The 24,658-nt window shown below is 37.5% G+C and overlaps 1 protein-coding gene across 4 annotated transcripts in view; it reads right to left on the bottom strand.

The window, feature by feature from the left end:
- The window catches only part of FRYL (FRY like transcription coactivator), a 259,607-nt gene that overhangs the window by 83,691 nt on the left and 151,258 nt on the right, over positions 1-24,658 (bottom strand). For 3 of the 4 annotated variants that reach the window (XM_035005015.1, XM_035005016.1, XM_035005017.1), the window contains 12 exons: positions 24,184-24,282; positions 23,077-23,178; positions 16,636-16,739; positions 14,817-14,925; positions 13,115-13,201; positions 10,356-10,527; positions 9,575-9,707; positions 7,083-7,190; positions 3,841-4,078; positions 2,579-2,764; positions 1,958-2,044; positions 374-642 (listed from right to left, as the gene is read on the bottom strand). In XM_035005015.1, the coding sequence (XP_034860906.1) occupies positions 374-642; positions 1,958-2,044; positions 2,579-2,764; positions 3,841-4,078; positions 7,083-7,190; positions 9,575-9,707; positions 10,356-10,527; positions 13,115-13,201; positions 14,817-14,925; positions 16,636-16,739; positions 23,077-23,178; positions 24,184-24,282 (1,694 nt within the window). Of the gene's footprint in view, positions 1-373; positions 643-1,957; positions 2,045-2,578; positions 2,765-3,840; positions 4,079-7,082; positions 7,191-9,574; positions 9,708-10,355; positions 10,528-10,853; positions 11,193-13,114; positions 13,202-14,816; positions 14,926-16,635; positions 16,740-23,076; positions 23,179-24,183; positions 24,283-24,658 lie in introns of those variants that run through there. The other variant, XM_035005018.1, reaches the window with a different exon arrangement.

The raw sequence follows: 24,658 nt of genomic DNA, 5'->3' as shown, positions 1-24,658 counted from the left end.
CAGGAAAAGACAGGTCACTGAGCTTACTATCTCTTCATGTCACACCCTTCATCTATAAACTTACCTATCTATATCCACATCCATACTCCTCTTCAGATCCTTTCCTTCAATATGGACGGATTCATCAGACACATACTATGTACCAAGCACTGTGCTATTAAGTAAACTAACAATCTGGTGAGACTGAATGACATGAAAAGGATGAAGGCATTATAAGACTACATCCTTTACATCTTTCATCTCCCTCCTTAATACATCAAAACATTATGGCATGTTATTTATTTGTGGAATTTCCAACTTGTATGACTTTTCAAATACATATAGACACTGACAGTCTACACAATTTAAAATTTACACTAGGAAAAGAACTTACTTTATATCAACCTGTGGGGACAACAACTGAAGTCTTGTGTATGCAAACATCCAAGCATAGCTCACAGCTGTACAGCAGTGTTTGGGAAGGTTTTCCTGCTTTAAAAAACTGGAGAGACTTATAATCCACGGGTCTTGGCCTTGGGTCACGTGTGCAAATATCCATATGTGTGATGGACTAATCACATCAAACTGGTGGCTGATAGGAGAAGAGTTCCATTCTGCCAATGTCTGTAAATCTATCGAACTAGGGCAATACAGCAAAGTAGTCTATGTAGAGAAAAAAAACAGCAGATTATCACACATTTTAGTAACTTTCACACGTTTTGCCATACAAATTGCATTAAACTATATGTGGCCTATTGGTAGTTTCTAGAACAGAGGTTCTAAAACAGAGGTTCTAATGAGGCCCAGATGGGTTTGAGGGAGTATTGAATTCCTGAAATTGCACATAACATTTTTTTGTGTATGTGTGTACATGTGTTGTTCTGGAGAGAGAGTCCATAGCTTTCATTAGTCTCTCAAGGATCTATAAACCAAAAAGGTGAAGAACCACAACTTACGTAATTCATGTAGGAACAGGCAACTTTCATGGGCATACTAAAGCCGCTGGGAACTGAAAAATGGACGATTAACTTTATGCTGACGTGCCCTAAATACGCATAAGTAGAACAGACATGAAAATGGACTCCGCTAGAGGCACATACTGTTAAATATTTGTTCAACGATATTCTAAGCTCTTATACTGAAGAGATAAAGATTTACCTTCAGAGCAAATTATGTGTCATTTGAACAACAACAACAACAAACAAATGGAGTCTTAAACTGAACAGAGGCTCAATTCACTCTATCAAGTCAACAGATATGTACAAAACACCTGCTATGAGGCAGGCAGGGCTTTAGGCACTAGACAAGAGTCATTCACTATTCTTTTTGTTGGCATAAATCATAGTTAATATTCAAAACAGAATTCTTTAAATTGTACAGATTTATAATCATCACTTAGGTTTATAAAATTTTTTATTATCTCCCTCGGTTATACATTAAGTTGTAGAGTTTTAAGAGCCAACTGTCGGGGCGCCTGGGTGGCTCAGTTGTTAAGCGTCTGCCTTCGGCTCAGGTCATGATCCCAGGGTCCTGGGATCAAGCCCCACATCGGGCTCCCTGCTCGGCGGGAAGCCTGCTTCTTCCTCTCCCACTCCCCCTGCTGTGTTCCCTCTCTCGCTGTGTCTCTCTCTGTCAAATAAATAAATAAAATCTTAAAAAAAAAAAAATAAGAGCCAACTGTCACACAGAGAGCACAGAAACCTTGTCCATGTATTCCAAATGGGAAGAAAAAATTTCAAGAAATAAAGTTTGATAGTTATGTTTACGTCCATCTTGAAATCCTGATGTATGACCTTTCAAAAAAAATCAAACTATTCTTAGCTGTGTGTGCTGACAAAGTGTTTTTCTTCATCTTACTGAGTCAAATTACTTATGACTTGGGCATAAAATACTTTCCAGTGCATTAAATTTATAAAGGAAATTCATATATGTCTGTCTAAAGTTCCAAGACTGAATAGCATGAAATCATTCCAGTTACCTGATCGGCCCCAGTGAGATGTATGAAGCTCTCAAGAATGGATGGGCTCAGCCTGTCCATCACATCGATGGCTAATTCATCATCACCCTATAAAAAAGTATCATATGTCTAAAAATATTTAGGAATGATTAAGAAAAGTAGCCAAATCTAAGAAAACATAACAAAATTCACATTAGTACTCTTTGTGACAAATGGAATTGAGGGCAGGTGGGTTAGTTTAGACCCTGTCAAAAAGACTTTGTCTCCCCGCCGCGTCGGGACCGGAGTCTGGTGCGGAGAGCTCCTTGTCCCGGGAAACGGGGCGCAGCCGAAAAGGGGGCCGCCCCCTTGCCTGTCACACAACGCACGTTCGTGGGGAACCTGGTGCTAAACCACTCGTAGACGATCTGCTTCTGGGTCGGGGTTTCCTACGTAGCAGAGCAGCTCCCTCGCTGCGACCTACTGAAAGTCAGCCCCCGACACAGGGGTTTGTACAAAAATTTATTAAAAAAAAGACTTTGTTCCTTTGTTATAAAGGTAAATTGTACCTGCGGAGTAGCAACGGAAATGTAGTAAGAATGAACAACAGGAGAGTTTTTACGTACTTTCACTAGATAATTAAATGATATACCTAAATCTTACCTTAGGTATTTCCAAAAGTGCAAACAGAGCCCGTATTTCTCTAAGGACACTGACGGCTAATCTCCTAGTGGCAGGTCGACTGCTACAGAGAATGACGAGTGCAAACCCTTCAACCACATGGAATACACTGGAATACGGACTCCTTTCCAGAGGAGGGGGATGAGACGCTCCATTAGCCACACCATGCTTGAACAATAAATAGAGGTTAAAAATAAAATAATATGTGTAGACATTCCAGTACAACCATTAATAAAGAGTAAAACAAATTATATCAATTACAGCTACAGGTCTGCCTGGGTTCAAGCAATTTAAATAATATTTAATTTATAAAAATTTAACAGTATACGCAGAAGAAAAAGCATTTATTTGGCAGTCTAAATATGAATTCTGTACTGAATTTCTACCATTCTCTGGCTGCTTTGTAATCTTGGAGCTGACACTGTTAGTCACTCTTGGTCTAACATTTCTTTGTGGAAAATGAGGGGATTGAACTGGACCATTTGAACTCAAAGTGTAGACCAGTAGCATGGCATCATCTAGGAGCTTGTAGGAAACAGAGATTCTTAGGCCCCTGGTGATTTATTCCCCCCCCCTTTTTTTTTAAAGATTTTATTTATATATTTGAGAGAGAGAGGCAGAAGGACAAGGAGACTCCCCATTGAGCGGGGAGCCTGACGCAGGGCTCGATCCTAGGACCCCGAGATCATGACCTGAGCCTAAGGCAGACTGAGCCACCCAGGTGCTCAGGCCAATAGTGACTTCTATGCTCACTAAAGGTTGAGAAGCTGGACTGATTTAGATGATTCAGCTCTAAAATTCCAAGGTTCTAGGACAATCCATTATATAAATCAATAATTTGAGCACCTTTCATGTTAAAGAAACATACAGATTGTATATGTGAAGCAGGGACTAGTGCCATGGGTAAAACAATCAAATAACTCAAATGGAATACTACCAAAAATTATTATTCTATCAGCTTTAAATGTATTGGAAATAAATGTAAGCAAGCATTGCCTCTAGTTTCTGTGTTTATTCTAAACCTAATTGTTACCTAAGGAAGAAGGTTGGAAAGGTTGGACACACACTGTATTTAATATCTGAACTATAGGAAGGTTCCGTTTAAGGGATTACGAATACTTCCAAAGTAAACAAAACTAAGCAAATGTTTAGTTTTAACTTTTTAGTGTTAACCTTTATTAACACCACCGCTGTTCATTTACCACTGACCACACACAAAGGGACCATACAAAAGAATTTGGTACCTGGGAGTCTTGGTTTTTGTTATGCACTTGGGTTGCTTGTTTCCACTGGTTTATTAATTGTACCAACATCTTTACAGCATTATCAAGAAGCGTGGGATGGACATCAGTCACTTCACGAACAACGAAATAAACAAATCCTGAAAGCACATCCTCCCGCCAATCTGGAAAATCAAGCATTAGTGCCTGGAGGGTATTGAAAGCCAGAGCACGCAGTTCTTCATCCATATGAATTGTGAGCCTACCAAGAACAAAATTCCATTAGCAAACCTCAAAACCTTCCAAGTAGTTTTATCATCTAAAACTTAAAACTAGGAACTTAAAAAATATGTCCTCTTCACTGATTCCTAAGAAGTCTGAGGATAGGAACCAATGTTCACCTTTTGTATATATTCACGCCTATGTTATTCTATATTCACTTGTTTAAATTCACATATAAATCTATTAATAGTAGTTGGTATTTACTATAATTCAGATAGTAAGTTTGATAATCAAAATGCTGTACTGTAAAAAATACAGACAGAGTACATTTAAAAAATTCTTTGATCCTTAAAATGCTTGCTGTATGTTATCTTGTAATCAGTCAAAAATTATATCCAATCATACAATATCTTAGCATTATCTCTCATTTGTTTAGTCCTTTATTATCACTGGAAAGAATATGATTTATCTGTCATTTTTTTCATGCTGCTGAGGTTACAGTTAAATATAAGATGGCTGATTGTAAACAAGAAAATTGAATAAACCAAGATGAAAGCAATTTAACAGAAATAATCCTGAAGCATGAGAGTAAATTTTGGAGTAACATCATAAATAGGGTGAACCTAGAAAAAAAATAGGAAAAAAAAGTGTTGATCTAACACAGAAGTCCCTAAAGAGACTTCGAGGAGAGGCTACATAAAATTACCTTCTAAAGATATCAAAACAATATAGGAAGACATGAAAGTAATATTAGCTAAAGGATTTTACCAGAACATAAAGCAGAAAATGATAAACAAGAAAAACCATAAAAGACGGTTGCAGTAGTGAAGCTACCATTATATAATACTCTATGGGCAACAGTTTCTGACTTGGGGCTGAAGAGGATTTCTTTAGTGACTGCCCATCAGGACACATACATCAGAGTTAGGAAGAGCCTGAGTGAATAAGCTAAGTAGCTAATATTACGAATATGCCACAATGACATGCTTAGGAAGCTGGGAGGGTGGAATTATCTTCACGGACAGAGGAGGAAAGCTGTGTGCTTTAGGTGGAAGGTGATATCACCGTCTTCACCCCGCTGAACTCAGTTCTGGTCTTCACTAAGCCAACCTTCAACTGACAGTGAGGCCGAAGAGAACATCTATTACAGCTCGACAGACTTGGAAGTAAGCCACGGATGAGTAGCAGCAGAAATATCATGCGGGGCCAGATTCAGGCTCTCTAGCCCAGTGTTCTGTCTCTGATAGTGGCCCCAAGGGAGGTACTGTGGAAGAACAGTGACTGTCTCCATGACGCTCACTTTAAAGATGATTTCAACATCCCTTAAATCCCCAAAAGTATACGTGTCCATCTTGCCCCTATCTGTGTAACTCGGGATATACCCTCAGGAGTTAACCACCCACTGTGTAGAGAAAAACAATATAGCCTGGCCAATTTAAGGCAGAGGAATTAACTTTTCTTAGACATAGCTTACAGGTTTACAAATGCATCTTTGTTTTGTTTACTTGCTTTAATTAAAAAACAAAACAAAACAAAACCCCAAGATTTAGAGATCGTAATTCCAAAAGATAAGAATGAGGGACAAAATAGAACAGACCCTAGAATCTTCCTTTCTGCTGAAGTAAACTAGTAAATGAATTTCTTGCTTTTACCTCATAAGGGAAAGAAGCAAAGCAAGTCACAAAGCTGTCATTCACTGATGAGATGTCTGCTGCCTTCACTAAGCTCCCCAATCCCTGCCCCTTATGATGCAGTTTGTTTTTGGTGGGGGGTATGGGATCGCCATCCACAAAGGTGTGCAGGCGAGTTAACTTAAGGGGAGGAGTAAGAGTACAACTGAGGAAGAGCTGTTTACTGTTTTTCCAAGGAATACCATTACAAATCAGTAAACCTCTTTTCCTTCCCTAACACTGACATGAACTTTGTAACTCTTCAATCCAATTCACAGCAAAAATTAAGAGAGTGGAAAGGGATGAATTGATCTCATGGTGCAAAGTTTCAAAGTAACGCCTTTTCTGCCCTCAGAATCCTGAATGGAGAAGACAAATGCCATTCTGTATCTTGATGGCAACCTGCAACGGTTAAGGATAGGGTAGTGACGGGTGTGTGAAATGCTAGGTGTTTTCAAGGAGGAGGTAAAGGGTTGCTGAAGAAGTCTACTAGCTGTTCGCGGTGAATTTAACTCAATTCTTGGCGATAAGTGCCTGGCAACCAGTAAACATCTTTCAATACAGTCAAGTACCCCTGTGGTGATACTTGGTCTTTCATTTAGAGCAGAGGCCAGCAAACTACAGCTCAAGGGCCAAACTGCAGGGGGCGCCATGGGAACACGGCCACGCCCCCTCCTTTACAGGCTGTCCTCCACTGCTTTTGCGTGGCACTGGAGACCGTGTGACCTGCACATCCTAAGATATTTCCCATTGGGGCCTTCACAGAAAAATGTTTGCTGACCCCTTATCTACAGAATCCCTAAGTCCACCAACAAAAAAAGCAGCTTTCAACAAGCCTTCACCTCAGCTTAGAATTAGTTTTGGGAGCAAGTATTTAAATTTGGTTGGCATGGTATTGCTTATTTTATAAAGCTATGACAAACCCAACAGAGGAAAGAGAAGCAAAAACTTGAACCCAACAGGCTCTGCGATAGGAGAAATTAGTGACAATGAGATCTGGTCACCAACCTGGGTGTTATAGGAATGACTGCAAGAGTTAACCCAACAGCTCACTGCCCAGGGGGTAACCCACACATCTGCTAAGGAATAATGCCTTGCCTAAATTCTAAGAAATATACTAGATGGAAGGCTAGAAAATAGAAAAATAGGATTTGTAGAGGTATCCAAAAGAACTTTATAAAGTTAAAAATGAGTGGGGAGAAGGTGTTTAACAAAACATAAAAGACAAAATGGAAGTTTAGAAAGTTTATCAAATAAAAGGAATGAACATGCCTTTATTACTGTGTTCATGAGAACAATAACAGGGGTGTATTCAAAATTTAAAGGGACTGTAAGAGGTAAAAAGTAACATAGCAAAGAGTAATTCTCATTTACCTTGCTAACAGTTCAATGAGGTCAGTTCTGCTCATGCCATCAGGAATCAACCTTGGAATAGCAGCAATACAAGTCCTAAACAAATCAATTTTGGGTTTTCTTTCCCCCCTGAAAAATATATAACAGGATTTAGTAAGTTTATTAAATGTGCTAGATAATGAAAGCAAAGTTGGAAAAATAATTATAGAAAATAGGAGTCTCCTTCCCCTAAAAAAGTTTAATGTATTTAATATAAAAAGAATTCATACAAATCCAGTAAATAGTCATCAGTTTATAAGTAGACAAAAGAATAGAGAGATAATTCAGGAAAGAAAACACCTCTAGCAAGCAAAAAAGATTTTCAGTAGTTGGAAAGCCACAGGAACTATTATGTTTAAATAATAATATTTAATTATTTAGAATACAATTATTTTAAATTAAAATTTAAATATAATTTAATCAGAACCTAACCTTTAATAAAGAATATTTAATTATTAAACCATAATAAATAATATTGATATTATTAAATAACCAAACATTGGTTATTTTAGGAACCTACAAAATTAACCAAAAAAATGTTTTTCATTTAATATTATACATTAAAAAGGGTCTTAAAAAACAGACATTCTCATATTCCACTGTTGTTACTATTTTCTTTTTATTTTACTTCAGGATATACACAAATACACACAAATATATATATTTAAACTTCTACATAATTAAATGTCAATTTTGAAAATCCTGGTTCCTTCAGAGGCTTGATTCAATTTATTTCTACTACATTTTCTTCTAGTTATTCAATGATTTTTAAAAATTTTAAATATCTTTTTTTTTTTTTTTTAAGATTTTATTTATTTATTTGAGAGAGAGAGAATGAGAGACAGAGAGCATGAGAGGGAGGAGGGTCAGAGGGAGAAGCAGACTCCCTGCCGAGCAGGGAGCCCGATGCGGGACTCGATCCCGGGACTCCAGGATCATGACCTGAGCCGAAGGCAGTTGCTTAACCAACTGAGCCACCCAGGTGCCCCCAAAATTTTAAATATCTTCTTAATGCACTGGTTTTTGTTTTTATTTTGGTCTATATTTCAAGGTGAGGATTTTAGTTTATTCTGTCCAAACTGTTCTTGAGGTGGCCTAAAAAATTCTCAGGTAGAAAAGAATTTGGATGTTTAAGCATTTTGGGTCAGTATTCATTATAGTGGCAAAAGCCTTGCTACCTACTTTTAAAGATTTTATACAGTCAGTCTTCTCTTTAAATGGTTCCAATATGCATGAATTCAGTTACAACAATTCAGTTAAATAATAGTTTCCCTGCTAGCTCAAGAGCCCATAAATCACTGTGTAAATAACAGATTACATCATAATCCCTGACTAATCATGTCACTTTTTTTATTTAAGTTTTATTTATTTAAGTAATCTCTACATCCAACATGGGACTCGAACTCATGACCCCTACAAGAGTCGCATGCTCTTCACTCCTTCACAGACAGCAAAGCGGTAACTGTGTTGCTTCCTTGTCCCCAGTGATAAACACAGGTGACATTTTACAAACAGGGATCATCAGAAGAGGAAACTGGCCAACAGAGATTTAAGTGCAGCAGTTAGAGGAAAAGCAATATTGCTGGAGGTGAAATTCGAATCAAACATGAATGGTGTTACAGAGGGAACAGCCGGCAGGGACTGTTGATGCCGCTGTGTTTGCAGACCGCACATTACAGCCAGGGGAAGCTAGTGAGGGCAAACTCTGTCACACAGGAAGGAAGGAGGTTGTGGCAAAGAGGACAGAGACTTTCCAGAGAAAGGGACGCAGAGGGAAAAAATGTCAACACCGGAGAAGTTCTCAGAGATGTTAGCATATGCTATTATATAATAACTCTATATTAATTAAATTGAGAGATCAAATATGCAGTTTGGTGTTTGAAAACCTACAATGCAGATATTAACAGCTAAAAAAATGTCCTCCCTTATTACAGGATATGTAGATACTAGCAAATAAAACAAGTTACTGCCGTACAATACATCCTCTGGAGGAGAAAGTCCCTAACAGATAAGGAAAAAAGATGCTGGGGTGACAAGCCTGGGGCTGGGGGGGCAGGGGGCTGAGGTACTGTTTCAAAAAAACTACTCACATTATTCCCCTCTGTACCTCTTGTTACCAGGAGATTTTTAGGTTTTCTTTTTTGTTGGGGTTCTGGAAATAAGAGTATGTGTTTGACTTACTAAACCAACCATATCCACACGTGTCAAGGATAATCAGGATTTATCTATCGGTCATGGAACAAGGATAGGGCCTTGTCACTGGCAACTACACTGAGATCCAGGAGGACTTTTGCTCTCTATACTCGTTTGATAGCACTTTAAAGAATAAAACTGAGCACGTGGAAGGAATCACTGTATTAAAAACTGCAGCAGATGGCAATATGGGACAACTCCAGAGGAGACAGGAAGGAAGCAAGAATGAACCTCTTAACGAAAACTGAAATAGCAATGAAGAGAAATAGTTTACTACATACGTAATCATGTCTTCGGGCTCCTTATTGGACATCTGCACACTAGTCATACACATCGGTCTCCCAACTTCTTTGTCCAAATGTCTGAGAATGCTATCTAATGCTTTACGCACTTGAGGATAGTACACTGACATTCCTAGGGGAAAAAAACCTCACAGTTATGTCAGAAATTAGATAAAGAATAGCCGTACTTTCCATAAAAAATAAAAGCCTATCTTTAAAGGACAGCAGCTATTGTTGTCACCAAGGAAGGAATTTCAACTGTGATATACTCTTCTCCCTCATGATCAGCTTCAGTATATTGGAGAGAAAGTGTACAACTCATGCACAGAACTAAAATTACTTTGAAGGAAGTACAAAATGCAGTAAATATATCATGTAAGAAAATAAAGACTGAATTGGAAGACTCTTAATATGAAAACTTATAGGTATTATCAAAACTGTATTCACTTTTTGTATCATTCTGTACTGGAATAACCATATTAGACCAACATTTTCATTTTAGATTTGATAACAAACTTTTTTTTTTTTTTAAGATTTTATTTATTTGTCAGAGAGAGGGAGCGAGAGAGAGAGAGGGAGAGTGGCAGGCAGAGGGAGAAGCAGGCTTCCCGCTGAGAAGGGAGCCCAATAAAGGACTCGATCCCAGGATCCTGGCATCATGACCTGAGACGAAGGCAGACGTTTAACCGACTGAGCCACCCAGGTGTCCCGATCACAAATTTTTTCAAAAGAATATTAAACTGTATCACAAAGCAGTTTATTTGGCCCAGTTAACACTAACCTATGACTTTTGCTTCTTCATCTGTCAAGGTTTTGTTGAGAAAAATTTTCTTGACACGAAGAGTGTTTCCTGAGGGAAGAATAACCCCTGTCGTGGGCATCGGTGGCTCCCCATCCTTCTGCTGCAAGCTGTCTGCTATTACAAGGAAGACTCTGAGGCCTATGTTCATTCTCTTCAGGGGCAAAAAAAAAGTTTCAGAATGAAATCAAAGTGTCAGAAAATATCCTTTTTTCATGTTGAAAACATCTTGTCAATTAACCCTGGGGAGGGTAGGGGGCAGGAGGACATGAGGAAAACTAACTTTTCTGTCCAATGTCTTTTAAGTAGTCCAGGCATTACAGTTTAATACCAAATTCCCGAATGCCGCCCCTTCACTTCTGAGGCCAACTGGCTCTCCTATTCTCTAGAAAGCTTATTTCAAACCTCTTTCCTCCTTCCTCAGCAATCCTACCCTCCTACCAACCCCTCCCCTCTCTAAGCAGATGATAGGTCTCCTACTTCACAGAAGAAAAAGCCATCAACTGTCCTCAGTCTCTCACGAGGTTAACACCTCTTCTCCCTCTCCTTCGTTCGGATGACAGACAGTCAAGGGGGCGCTGGGCTTCCTCGGTGTTAGGATCCCATCTGCTCTTGCTTTCCCGGCAATGGTACACCACCATTGAGCCCTTCTCTCACTTGCATCTTCAACACTTCCCTTTCAACTGGATATTCTGCTTACTTCCATTAACTATGCTCAGTTATCTTAATGGAGCAAGTCCTCCCCATAATACTTCCCTGAAGCAACTCTCCCTCATTAGTGACTTTTCAAGCAGCACAGGACATGGTCAACTCTTCCTTGTTTTCTGGAACACTCCCTTCCTCTGACTCATCTGTGCCACAGCTGGCTGAGTCATCTCTGCTGACACTTCAGCTCTGGCCTCCTTTCGCCAGTCAATGTGAGCCTGCTTCAAGAGGAGGTACTAGACTGCCTTCTCCTATCATTAGGTGTTCTCTCCCAGAGTGACTTCACGTATCTACATGGCTTCCGTTACCACCCACACCACATCCCCCGCCAATGTGAAGCCTCACTTCTCTGAACTCGGACCCTCAGACCCACTTGACATCTCTACTTCGATGTCAAAAAGATGCCTCAGGTTCAACTCGTTCAAGCCAAGTGCACTTTCCCCTCAACCACAATCCCTTCTCAAGGTTTCTTTCCAGGGTCAACAATCTTCTCTCCAGCTGCACCACCACGGTTCTCAGCCCAAGCCACCGTTGTCTCTGCCCTAAGCCAGTGGTCTCTAAAGTGGCCATGTGCATCCCAATGGGTGTGCAAGATAGCTCACTGGAATATAGGAAATAAATAAAATTTATTTATATGTATTTTTAAATCTGTTTAAATAAGATTAAAGTTTAAAGCTTTACTCATCTTTATATGTATTTTATTTATATGTATTTATATGTATTTTTATTTATTTGTATTTATTTTATATGTATTTTTTATTTATATGTATTTTTAAATCTATTTAAATAAGATTTAAGTTTTAAGCTTTACTTGTCTTTATATACGACATAGCACCAGTGTCCTCCCTTAGTCTAAATATCACATGGTCCTGTCACACAGTCATAGAAAACATCATGAAGGAAGTGGAAAAGCACCATAATATACTGGGGTTCACAGAAGTACCCCCACTTATTCATACTTCCGGTGTATTAAATGGATAATTTTTTCTGGCTTTAACTAAACTCGCTCTCACAAGCTGAAAAAGATTCTGAAAATAGGGATTAAAGAAAATCCTAAAAGAGTAAGCCTATGGAACGAGACAACAAAACAGAACTCACACTCTTTCTACTCCTCCTCCAAGAGCTTCAGTGAGGAAAAAACTTATATTCAGAAATAAACTTGTTCAATGGAGAGAATATTTTTGAAAATGGATGTTCAAGAAAATCTCTTTCATTATGTGATTTCCGAGGTTGGAAACCATATTAAATATGTCATCTATAAAAATACTCATTTCTGCTCACTTTATAAACCTGGAAATAATTTTAATGTATCTTAAAAATCCTACAAATGAAAAGCTTCAATAACTTTCCAACTCCTTCGTTAACTACATAAATATATTTTTTAGGATTTGATTATGAGAAGGACCAGCACAGTAATTTTAAAGAAATAAGAGATAACCTTTTTATATTCTCCAATGTCATTTGATTCTAGTAAGCAGTTAGTTTGTAAAATACTTTTGAACAATCTGAAAATGTAATGTCTAAAGAGTGAGTTAGAGTTTACTAAGTGAATAACAGGGCCACAGAAGTAGGAAATGTTTAGTATTTAATTCTTTTGCCTATTTTTTTTGTAATCGTAAACTCCACCTGGGGAAAAGGATTTTTGCCTGTTTATCTCTAATATCTAAAACAGTGCCTGACACGTTTTGGGTGCTCAAGAAATGCTAAATAAATGATATTTAAAAATCCGATACTAATATTGATAAAAGAAACCTGAGCTCATATCACAACCTATAGAAGTCGGCTGAGCTGACTCATCTGGAAAACTTCCTCTCGATTATTTTTCATCATGCTATTAAACCAGAGTCGGCGATCAGAAAGGTGAAATAACTGGCCTCAGATCACACTGGTAATTAAAAGTAAAGCTTCTAACTAATGATTTGAGTCTAAGCATTCTGATTCCAGAAACTGCTCTAAAAAAATAAAATAAAAAGTTTATGTAGAATAGGGTATTACCATATTATATATCTATATATATATATATATTTTTTTTTTACCTCTGGATTAATGGTGAAAGTTTTAGTAGATTTTCCAACACTGAGAAGATCAAATATTATTTCTTTCATTGCAAAATCCAAACGTTCCTAGGAAAAAAAATAACAATCAAGGAATTCTTATAACTTTCCACTACTATGTGTTGGGTATCACGTGCAGAATTATACATATAATGGCAACAACACAGGTCTGTGCCCATTAAGAACTTCAAAAATCTAGATGGACTAAAGAAATATACCTATGAAGTAAGGTTAAAAAATATGAGAGGACTATAAATATGTTACTTAATTATCAAATGATTTAATATCCCAACAAATAGGATAAACGTTTAAACACTCATTTACCAAAATCACACCCCAAAATCTAAGTGAAGGAAATCCCAGAATGATGACAAAAGCAAACAGCCATGCAGCGGGCCTAGACAGCAGCGAGTTCATCCTAAGACAGGCAGACTAGGTCTCCAGGAAGGAAACCTCCACGGAGAGAAAAAGATAAATAAGATTAACTGAGGTTTGAGAGGAGTCACACAGTTCTCATTGGTGTGAGGTGATTAATCCAAGGGAGAGATCCGAGGGTAAGAAAAAATAGAGACGTGCACCAAAGGCAAAAGTTTTCTGAACACAAGCTCTCAAGCACAATTTGCTTTCATTCACCTTACCGACACATTTATACCCATTGAATCATCATTAGTTCTGTGCTCCAGTAAATAGAAATGTATTAATTTTATTTAAATATTCCTTATTTCTTCACTGTTCAAAATAATTACATTATAGATGATCTGAATCATCAAAATCGTCACAGTTTCAGCTCAAAGAGGACACAATGAATATTCTGAAATCAAAGCATTTTCCTTAGTTGATGAGGTAACCCCGGGCTTCATGTCCCCAGAGGGAATGTGGCCAAAACCTGGGATTTGCTCACTCAGCACCTGTTGAACCCCCTTCTAATAAACCTTCCTTTACTGCAGAGACGAGAAAGCTCATATCGTATTTCCCAGGGTTCCTCAGAACAGTGGGCTTTGGGATGTGATTTAGACCCTGCCAAAGGGTATAGTCATGTGTGTCCATGGGAACTGGCATACATGAGGAAGAGGAGGAGGACAGGAGATGGAAGGAAGCTTCTACTGATGGGGGCTGATGGGGAGCACAGCAGCAGCAAGATTCTGAGGCCACTGTGATGACTTCCTCCCTTGGCAGCTCTTTGTGGCAGAGGGAGCACTCATCCTGAGAGCCCAATTCTGCAATTTCCTCTTAGCCATTCAGAGTAGTCCTACTAGTAACTCTATGACCCATCCAGATTCCTTCAAAGACCCCTCTGGGCTCAACTAGCTACAGTGGATTCTAGTATCTGTACCTAAGAAACTAGATGAATGCATGAGAGAACAATTTTCCAAAAATCTTTTGATACACTCAGGAGGTCAACGGCTTAAAAGTAGGATCGAGAGAGACCTTCCAGACCCTTCCTAAATTACGTGCTTCTTCTGCCCGTGGGCCTCATTGCCTTCTGCAAGGGTGCAGATCAAGGACTTAAACTGACTTTGTCACCAAAAAAGTACTAGCATACTTTAATTTTTTCACTATTCAATATTAATAAATGTTTTGTTATCATGCTTTCAGATGTGCAACTAATTTTAAAACGCCAAATTACTATAACAGATTATGCATAAGTTGCATGTATATGTTTATTATGAGATAAAGCACTCACCTGAGCAATGAACTGAATAATCTTCACAAATATATTGAGAGGTGTATCACGAGGAACCACACTACGTGAACCTTTTGGAAAAAGTGCTGACACTATGCTCATAAGACGACTATAGAAAAAAAAAAAGACTCAGTCATAAAGAGATAATGACATTAACAGCAAACATTTTTTTTTTTAAAGATTTTATTTATTTGACAGAGAGAGACACACAGCGAGAGAGGGAACACAAGAAGGGGGAGTGGGAAAGGGAGAAGTAGGCTTCCCGCGGAGCAGGGCTCATGACCTGAGCTGAAGGCAGACGCTTAACGACTGAGCCACAGCAAACATTCTTTGGCTAAAATTAACAAGTCAGGAAATTACAGATGTTGGCGAGAATGCGGAGAAATGGGAACCCTCCTACACTGTTGGTGGGAATGCAAGCTGGTGCAGCCACTCTGTAAAACAGTATGGAGGTTCCTCAAAAAGTTGAAAATAGAGCTACCCTACGACCCAGCAATTGCACTACTGGGTGTTTACCCCAAAAATACAAATGTAGTGATCCGAAGGGGTACGTGCACCCCAATGTTTAGAGCAGCAATGTCCACAATAGCCAAACTGTGGAAAGAGCCAAGATGTCCATCAACAGATGAATGGATAAAGAAGATGTGGGGTATAATATATATATATATATATATATGTATACACACACACACACACACACACACACACTGGAAAATTATGCAGCCATCAAAACTCCCCGAAATCTTGCCATTTGCAATGACAGGGATGGAACTAGAGGGTATTATGCTAAGCGAAATAAGTCAATCAGAGAAAGACAAGTATCATATGATCTCACTGATATGAGGAATTCTTAATCTCAGGAAATAAACTGAGGGTTGCTGGGTGATGGACACTGGGGAAGGTATGTGCTATGGTGAGTGCTGTGAATTGTGTAAGACTATTGAATCACAGACCTGTACCTCTGAAACAAATAATATATGTTTAAAAAAAAAAGAAGAAGATAGTAGGAAGGGAAAAATGAAGGCGGGGAAATCGGAGGGGGAGATGAACCATGAGAGACTGTGGACTCCGAGAAACAAACTGAGGGTTTTAGAGGGGAGGGGGGTGGGGGGATGGGTTAGCCCAGTGATGGGTATTAAGGAGGGCATATACTGAATGGAGCACTGGGTGTTATACGCAATGAATCATGGAACACTACATCAGAAACTAATGATGTACTGTATGGTGACTAACATAATAAAATAAAATTTAAAAAACAACAAACATTTTTCCTATTCTCCATAAGATGTCAAGAGAATTCATATTTCTTCTTTAAAGATTTTTTTTTTTTTTAAGGATTTTATTTATTTGACAGAGAGAGAGAGAGCACAAGTAGGCAGAACAGCAGGGAGAGGGAGAGGAAGAAGCAGGCTCTCCACCGAGCAGGGAGCCTGACGTGGGGCTCGATCCCAGGACCCTGGGATCATGACCTGAGCCGAAGGCAGCCGCTTAACCGACTGAGCCACCCAGGCACCCCCATATTTCTTCTTGAGGTCTCTATAATGTTCACTAAAATTCCATCATTGTGGTATTTTTTACCAAGATTTTTTTAAAAATACATTTTTTGAAAAGATTTTATTTATTTGACAGAGCGACAGCAAGAGAGGGAACACAAGCAGGGGGAATGGGAGAGGGAGAAGTAGGCTTCCTGCTGAGCAGAGAGCCCAATGCGGGGCTCAATCCTGGGACCCCGGGATCATGACCTGAGCCAAAGGCAGATGCTCAACGACTGAGCCACCCAGGTACTCCTAAAAATACACTTTAATACAAAGGCACTCACCTTTGAGTTACAGTGTTGCTTTCACATTTTATTCTAATTACATAAACCCACAACAATCTATACAAAGATTCCAGTGCAACTCGAGACATTTTAGGATCTTTATTCTGTTTAAAAACAAAAGAGAATAAAAATAAACTTACTAAACTACTTGTAATCATTTCAGATCAAATACAGTCTATCAACAACTAAAAGCCCTTACCCCACTCCTTTCTTTCAATCTAAAGCAGGTTTAAAAATGTAAATATAAGTTTGGTATATGGTAAGTACAGAAGGTTGAAAGGTAACCATAAATAAGGAAATCCTGAGCCATTCTTTAGACTCTCAAACAAAACAGTAAAGTATTAGTATTAGTTTAATATTATATTAACATTTTAAAGAACTCCTAAATTATACACACATCAACTTACTTGATAGAAAAATGGTTAACACAATATTGACATCATGATGGAAGGATTACTAATCTTTGGAGTAATTCACTGCAGCCCATATAGTTAAAATTTAGAACACCAAAAGTTATTATAGATACTTGCATTTATGAAAAAATGAGAAATATTATTGAGTGATTATCCTTATAAGGGAATATAGAATAGAGCGTGGAGAGCATGGACTCTGAAATCAGGAATGACTAGCCAAAGCCCATCTCTGGGCACTGTTCTATCACCTGGTGCCACAAGCAATTTTGTCATCTCTACAGTGGAGATAAAATAGTACCCACCTCACAGATCAAGGAAGTTATGACGTGGGAAGCACTTGGAACACTGCCAGGCACACGTTAAATGCCCAATACATGTTAGCTACTATACCTTTACATCTTATTTACCATGAGAAATTATTTAAATTATCATTTAGAATGAGAAAATTATTTCATTTCAATCACAATTTGATCTGTAAACTTTTTCTTCACACTACTTATTATAAAAAGTAAAGTTAACAAATAACGAGAGTCATGTAATGAGATTTAATTGTGAATTTTGAAAATGCAGCTAATGGTCACCTTCATCAGGAGCATTTTTGGGGGTGGGGGGCAGAGGGAGAGGGAGAGAAGAGAATCCTAAGCAGGCTCCACGCCCAGTGCAGAGCCGGACACAGGCTTGATCACACGACCCCCAGATCATGACCCAAGCCAAAATCAAGAGTCAGATGCTTAACTGACTGAGCCACCCAGGCGCCCCAGGAGCATTTCTTTATGCACGTTGATTGGTTGTAGGATGCACTGATTGCTATAAATTAGCATTCATTAATTTGGTTTGGGGACTTTTTTTTTTTTTTTTTAAGATTTTTATTTATTTCAGAGAAAGAGAGAGAGAGGACGAGCAAGGGGGAGGGGCAGAGGGAGAAGCAGGCTCCCCACTGAGTAGGGAGACTGATGTGGGACTCAATCCCAGGTCCCTGAGATCGTGACCTGAGCCGAAGGCAGATGCTTAACTGACTGAGCCACCCAGGTGCCCCACATTTGGGGGACTTTTTATTGTTAAACAATTGTTTTATATACAGCAACCAACAAAAGGTAGTTTTAAAGTACTAAGTAATTTAGCTACTCTATTTTACGTTTTCTTAAGATACAGAAAAATGGACAACTAAGTATGATTAAAAGCAATGCAAAAAGGTAACAATTGAGGGGGCGCCTGGGTGGCTCAGTTGGTTAAGCGACTGACTTCGGCTCCGGTCATGATCCTGGAGTCCCGGGATCGAGTCCCGCATCGGCTCCCTGCTTGGCGGGGAGTCTGCTTCTCCCTCTGACCCTCCTCCCTCTCATGCTCTCTGTCTCTCATTCTCTCTCTCTCTCAAATAAATAAAATCTTTTAAAAAAAAAAAAAGGTAACAATTGAGGATTAAAAAAAAAACAGCCACTAGAAAATATAATTTTACACATCTATATGAGGAATTGATATATTTAAGAATGGAATATTGGGGTGCCTGGGTGGCTCAGTCAGTTAAGCAACTTATTCTTGATTTTGGCTCAGGTCATAACCTCAAGCCTCAAGCTTGATCCTGAGATCAAGCCCCAAGTAAGGCTCCACGCTGGGTGTGGAGCCTGCTAAGGATTCTCTCTCTCCCTCTCCCTCTGCCCCTCCCGACCGCTTAAAAAAAAAAAAAAAAGAATGGAATATCAAGTATTTTGCTGGTCAGTGTCTCAACATCAATCCCTCCTTCCATTGCTAAATCCATTATGATTCCAAATTTCAAATACACTCCCCAGTATTTACTAATTTCTTACTAATGTAACTAAAGTAACATATAAAATATCGTGGAATATATGCATGTTACTAGTAACAACCAAGCTTTTTGTAGTACTTTCTTTTCTGTCACATAACTTTCTTTTCTATCATTTAAATCCAAGATATCAAAATATAATATGTATACTCCAAATAGTATTTTCACATTATTAAATTATGTTTTCAAAATAGGACTAATACAAATTAATATATAAGTTATATATTAAAAATATTTAAGTCCAATTCTGCATTAAAAAATGTTCTTTTATCTTATGGTTAATAAAGTATTTGGGTTATCTTATGTTAAAAGTTGATGTATCTGGAATAAAAAAACTGGACTTTCAAATTTCCTAAGATGGACTACTATGTTTACAAAGCAGAGTTACTCTATACTGAACAATGCCAAAACCAGATGAAAAATGATAAAGCAATGATCGCTTATTTATTCACCAAAATGCTGCTATACATGTCTGAATAATAAAAACATCCTAAATTGATTTGAGCCTTAAACAAAGATATATATAATTGCTGAGTCACAATTTTGGTATAAAATGAATAATCAGATTGTTACATAAATTAAAATCCAATACAGCTCTGATATGTCCAATATGTTTGGCAGCAATCATTTTAATGTTTCTTTCCCTTTTTTCTACTGGGAACCAAAACCAAAATATTTTGTTTAGAACCCGAACCCTATGAAAGTTTTAAAAAGACAAGCATCAAAAATCATATCCACAATCTAAGCTACTACCTCAATTTCATTGGAAAATGTTTTTTAAAGTTCCATTTATAACAATGTAATTAAGGTAATGTTAATTAGACAATAAGTTAAACAGACTATTTTAAAACTGAGGATTTGGGTTAAGAATCAACATTCATGATCCCTTCTAGCCCGTAAATTCATCTTCTTGGGGCCACATTAATATTATCCCTGCTGAGTGTCCCTGCTGTTTGCTAGTCTTATAGGAGGAGAAGCAGGTTGGAATAAATACATTAGACATGCAATGCAACAACGGGTAAAGGAAAAAAAAAAAGCCACACTTAAAGGAGATAAAGCAGTATTTTGTTTTGTACCGTCAACACAACTCACCTGGAGGGTTTCTATTTGTTTTCTGATACTGTTGTTAGATGGCATCTAAATAAAGCAATGTGAGACAGCAAACATAAACATGAGATGCAGCACATGCATGTTAGATGAAAATAAGCACAAAACAAGACAGCTCTTCACCAAGGTCTCTATTTAGAAGAAATTTGAAAGTTCCAAGATAGTGGCCAGAAACACTAAGGAAAAAAATCCTGTAATTCGGGCATCATGGGATACATCTCCTATACTCGAACTAAGAGAAAATAGTTAAATTTTTAACTACCTTAAATTTTCCTCTCAAAGCACTGCATTTGAGTCTGAGCAAGTGTAAATTTTTAAAATAAGCATGCACTATAGAAAAAATAAAATCTTCAAATTATTTCTATAGGATATCTACTCTTATTATCCCCACCCCACCCCTCTCCAATTATTCTTCAGAAACTTTGCAATCATTTTTCACACAGTGACCTTAACTGATATAAAGATAGGGAACTAGGAAACTACCAAATTCTGTTTAGGACAAAAATAACAGATTTAACATTTTCTGTGACTATAAATGGATGCTTTCTCATGCTAGTTATGGGCCTACAGGACTAAAGCCCATTTCTCATGGTTGCCAACTTCAAAAACTAGTACGGTCATTTATAAAAAAGTGAACAATATTAAAGTGTTTTGAAAATGTATCCTATTTATTCTTATGGCTCTAGAGGATAATGCCTTTTAATATCCCAGAATTATAGCCAAGTATTTTCTGAAAATATTCAGTACAGCAAAATTCCTTACAGTCCATTAAAAGGTAACAGGTGGACCTCAAAAAGCAAAAGTTATGGAACTGAATGGATCTAGATGTAGATCCTATCTCTATCACTTTTTGGCTCCCTGAATATGGGTTACTTATCTTCTTTCAGCCTCTTTTACAATAAGAATTAAGAGATACTATATTTAGAGCATCTAGCATATGGTAAATATTAATAAAAACCACCTTTAAGAAGTCATAAGTCTAACAAATGAAAAACTGTTATAGTTCTTTTTGAAATCAAGAGGTTACTTGACTCTCAAAACAAAATCACTTTAGGGCGCCTGGGTGGCTCAGTTGATTAAGCGACTGCCTTCGGCTCAGGTCATGATCCTGGAGTCCCGGGATCGAGTCCCACATCGGGCTCCCTGCTCAGCAGGGAGTCTGCTTCTCCCTCTGAGCCTCCTCCCTCTCCTGCTCTCTGTCTCTCATTCTCTCTCTCGCAAATAAATAAAATCTTAAAAAAAAAATCACTTTAGGCCTTTATCTTGAACCAGTTTTTCCTATATATAAAACAAATAAATTATATGTTACAACAGATAACTAGTGTAGGTTTTTTTCCTGCATACTTAATGCCTTACCTCAACTGTAGTGTAGCCACAGTATCTAAAACTTAATAAATAGGAGTCAATTCATAAAATTTCTGCTGAATAGAGCCTTAATGTAAGTTAAGGGTTAATGGCCAAGACAACTATATTCCAAATATTCATGCTAAGGTGGCTCTTATCTCCTTTAGCCTGGCAGATTGACATTGCCATTAAGGAAAATGAACAATATGCCAGAAATATTTAATAGGAGGTAAAGGTTCAAAGAAAACAGCATTTTAAATGAAAGCCTTAAGACAAAAAATAAAAGTTAAGGTACTGCGAAAGAATTGCAAATATGTTAGGTGAAAACGTATATATATAAAAAACTCCAACAAGCAACAGAAAAGTATGAATTGTCATGAAACAAAGCAACCTTTCAGGAAACACTTAATGCAGGTCTACAAATTTTTTATTAAAATTATGGAAAATCATACCACCCAGAAAATGATCAATTCCCTTTCAGTCCCTGTATCTGTATGAATTTTTCAAAATGAGGACAGAAAACAGTTTAATGCAATTATTTAAATAAAACCTATTTTCTGGTTGCATGACATAAAAAGTTTAATAAGCTCGATTTGGTCCTGAGAATTTTCATAAAGAAAGCAAAGAGAGTATATTAATTCTCATGCAAGTATGAATAATATTGATGTGTATCTAGGAGAAACATAACCAAAAATGTTTTTCAAAGACTTATATTTTCTGTATACCTCTTTAAGTAATCAAGGCACTTTTGACAATGATATATTAAGTCATGGAAAAAATATATATAGGATAATGTTGTTCAGTGGACCATTATCAAAGTGGGAAAGAAGAGCCAGTCCTATTTCTCAAATACCCCAATGACCTATAGGGTCAGAGAAAAGTCATTTAATCTAGCTGTGCTTGCTTTCATTGTCTTCAAAGTATAAAAGTTTTCAATGTTATCCCTAACTCAGAGGAATAACAGGAAATGAAATGTCATGTCTGTCATGTTTCTACTTGTAAGCAAATATTCAAACATATCCATCTATGCATCAAAATCGTGTTCAAATCAAGGATTTACATGACATGCAGGTAAGGAGCAGTGCCATGTTCCATGTCAGACATTAGCTGAGCTCCTATCCACAGAAGAAGATCCTGTTAGATCCTGCTAGCATAATATCTTGGGAAGATAAAGATCCTACTATCACACACTTTTGTTGACAACACTAAGAGAGATCGGACATGGATGTGCCAAATAGTGTTAGTAACAACTATCTCTTGAATCAAGGCAGAATCATTTCAGGAGTTTTGTATCCATGTGGAACCAACACGAGGCTTTTAGATTTGGCTGGGCATGCTTACATTAAATGTGCTTTTAGTGACATTTTATTATCAAGGCTTGTTTCATTTTCAGACTAGGGACATTACTTAATTTTCTCAAAATGAAACACAAAATAAGTAACTGGAGGGTTCTGTAAGATTAATACTCTGCCAATTCTAAAGGAATTTATTTATTAACAAATATTGCTAGGTCTAAGATAATATAAACAACAGTTGTTAAAAATGTACACTTTTGCATTCATTAAGACAAACTAAATTTTCAGTCAAAAGTTTATTCATGTCAATACATGATTCTCCACAGAAAGAAAGATGTATAAGAAAAGCAATATGGTAAAGTATTACCATTCAAATGTACCAATAATAATGAAAGTTTTATTACATACTGTTCAATATATATGCATAAGTGAATATACTACAGTCAGAATATTTACAGGTCAGAATGTGATTACATCTTACCTTTAAATGTGACAAACAGTTCTGTAGGAAAATATGCCAGTTATTTAAAAAAAACTGTTTCTGACTGACACACAAAAGGCAGGTAATTAGTGGATATAGAGCCTGTAGGAGACAGGGAAAAGGGGATTAACATTTTTCATGAAAAAGCACTGGATCTGTAAATTATATTTATTCTCATCAACAAAGAGAAGTAGATGTTTTTAGGCAGTGTTCCCATTTGTCATAAGAAGTACGATCTCATAGAGTAATCTAATAAAAAAATGATAACGGACAAATTTTCTATAAGAACAACTCCTTAATCTATCTCATCTCATGCTTTTATTTTCCGTAGACGCATCGCTCCTTCAACCAATACAGTGGTTAGGAACCCAGGCCCTGGGATCAAGGACAAACTGGCATTAAAATTTCAGCTTTCTATTTGCCAGGTGCATGACTTCAGGGTGGATACATTAAGTGATCCAAGGCTCACTTTCCTAACATGTGGAGTGCTGAATAATAATTATGTATCTCCTACAGGGTTGGGAGGCTTAAAGTAAAACAAAGAATGCAAAGCACTTAGCTCAATGCCTGGCACAATCACTGTTTATTCATTATTAGATTTCTATCTTAAGTGGTCAATTATTTGTCTAATTCTCCACACTTTCTCCAAGCTGCATAAAAATTTACAGAAACTCCTTTAACATTATATGAAGTGGGTGGTTAAGTGGGGGGAGGGGGGAGCCTTAAATCTCTGAATAGGAATGATGCAATTAGACAGGCAATGGTTCCTAAATAATCTAATACTTCTGAGTGCAATTAATTATAATGTAAAATAAAGGAATTTATGGTTTAATAGGCATATAGTCAACTTCCCACATAGTATAATACATAATTTAAAGCACCTGTCAAGACAGGTAAATACCTAGAATGAAGTCTGAATAACCTATCAATTGTAGAGCTAGTCCAATTAGGAATAGAAAGTCTTAAAAAGAGCAGGAAAAATATATAAAACTTGCTCTTATGTTGCATTTTGGATATTTTATAATACTTTGAAATCTCTCCTGAATTCATAAATCAATTATTCTAACTCCTAATGAAATACTGAGAGGTTTGAATGTTTTTCAATACCAATGAATGCTTCTTTCTGGAGCTCAGTTCAAAAGTAGTCTGATAAAGCATCTCCACAAAATTTTTCAAACAGGGAACATTCACTTCATTTTTAACAGCCTAGAAAGATAAAAGAAAGAAAGAAAATGGTTACAAACATTAGATAAAACTATACAAGAAGTACAAGAAATTTCTGTAAGGTTTGAAATCGGTTAATAATTCACGACTATCTCAGCAAAGTCCTGCAAACTGCCAAATGACCAACTTGTTCAGTAAATAAGAGGAAGTTGGCCCCTGCCCTGAGAACGCAAGTAAGGGAACAGGCAATGAGCATGTGCTACAACAAACAGATGCTGCAAGAGGAAATTCTCGGTGCTCCAGGAACGCAGAAGGGGCCCCTGAAGAAAACCTCCACAAGGAGGTAACACCTCGCTGAATCCACCTCCTCTTCCCTGAAATAGGGCAATAGCTCCCCAGGTAACCTCTGGCCTTGCCC

Source organism: Mirounga leonina, unplaced genomic scaffold (genome assembly GCF_011800145.1).
Source record: "Mirounga leonina isolate KUSES-001 unplaced genomic scaffold, KU_Mleo_1.0 Mir_129, whole genome shotgun sequence".
Classification (NCBI taxonomy): Eukaryota; Metazoa; Chordata; class Mammalia; order Carnivora; family Phocidae; genus Mirounga; species Mirounga leonina.
Note: the sequence above shows the minus strand (reverse complement) of the source record. Positions and strands in the feature narration are given on the sequence as shown.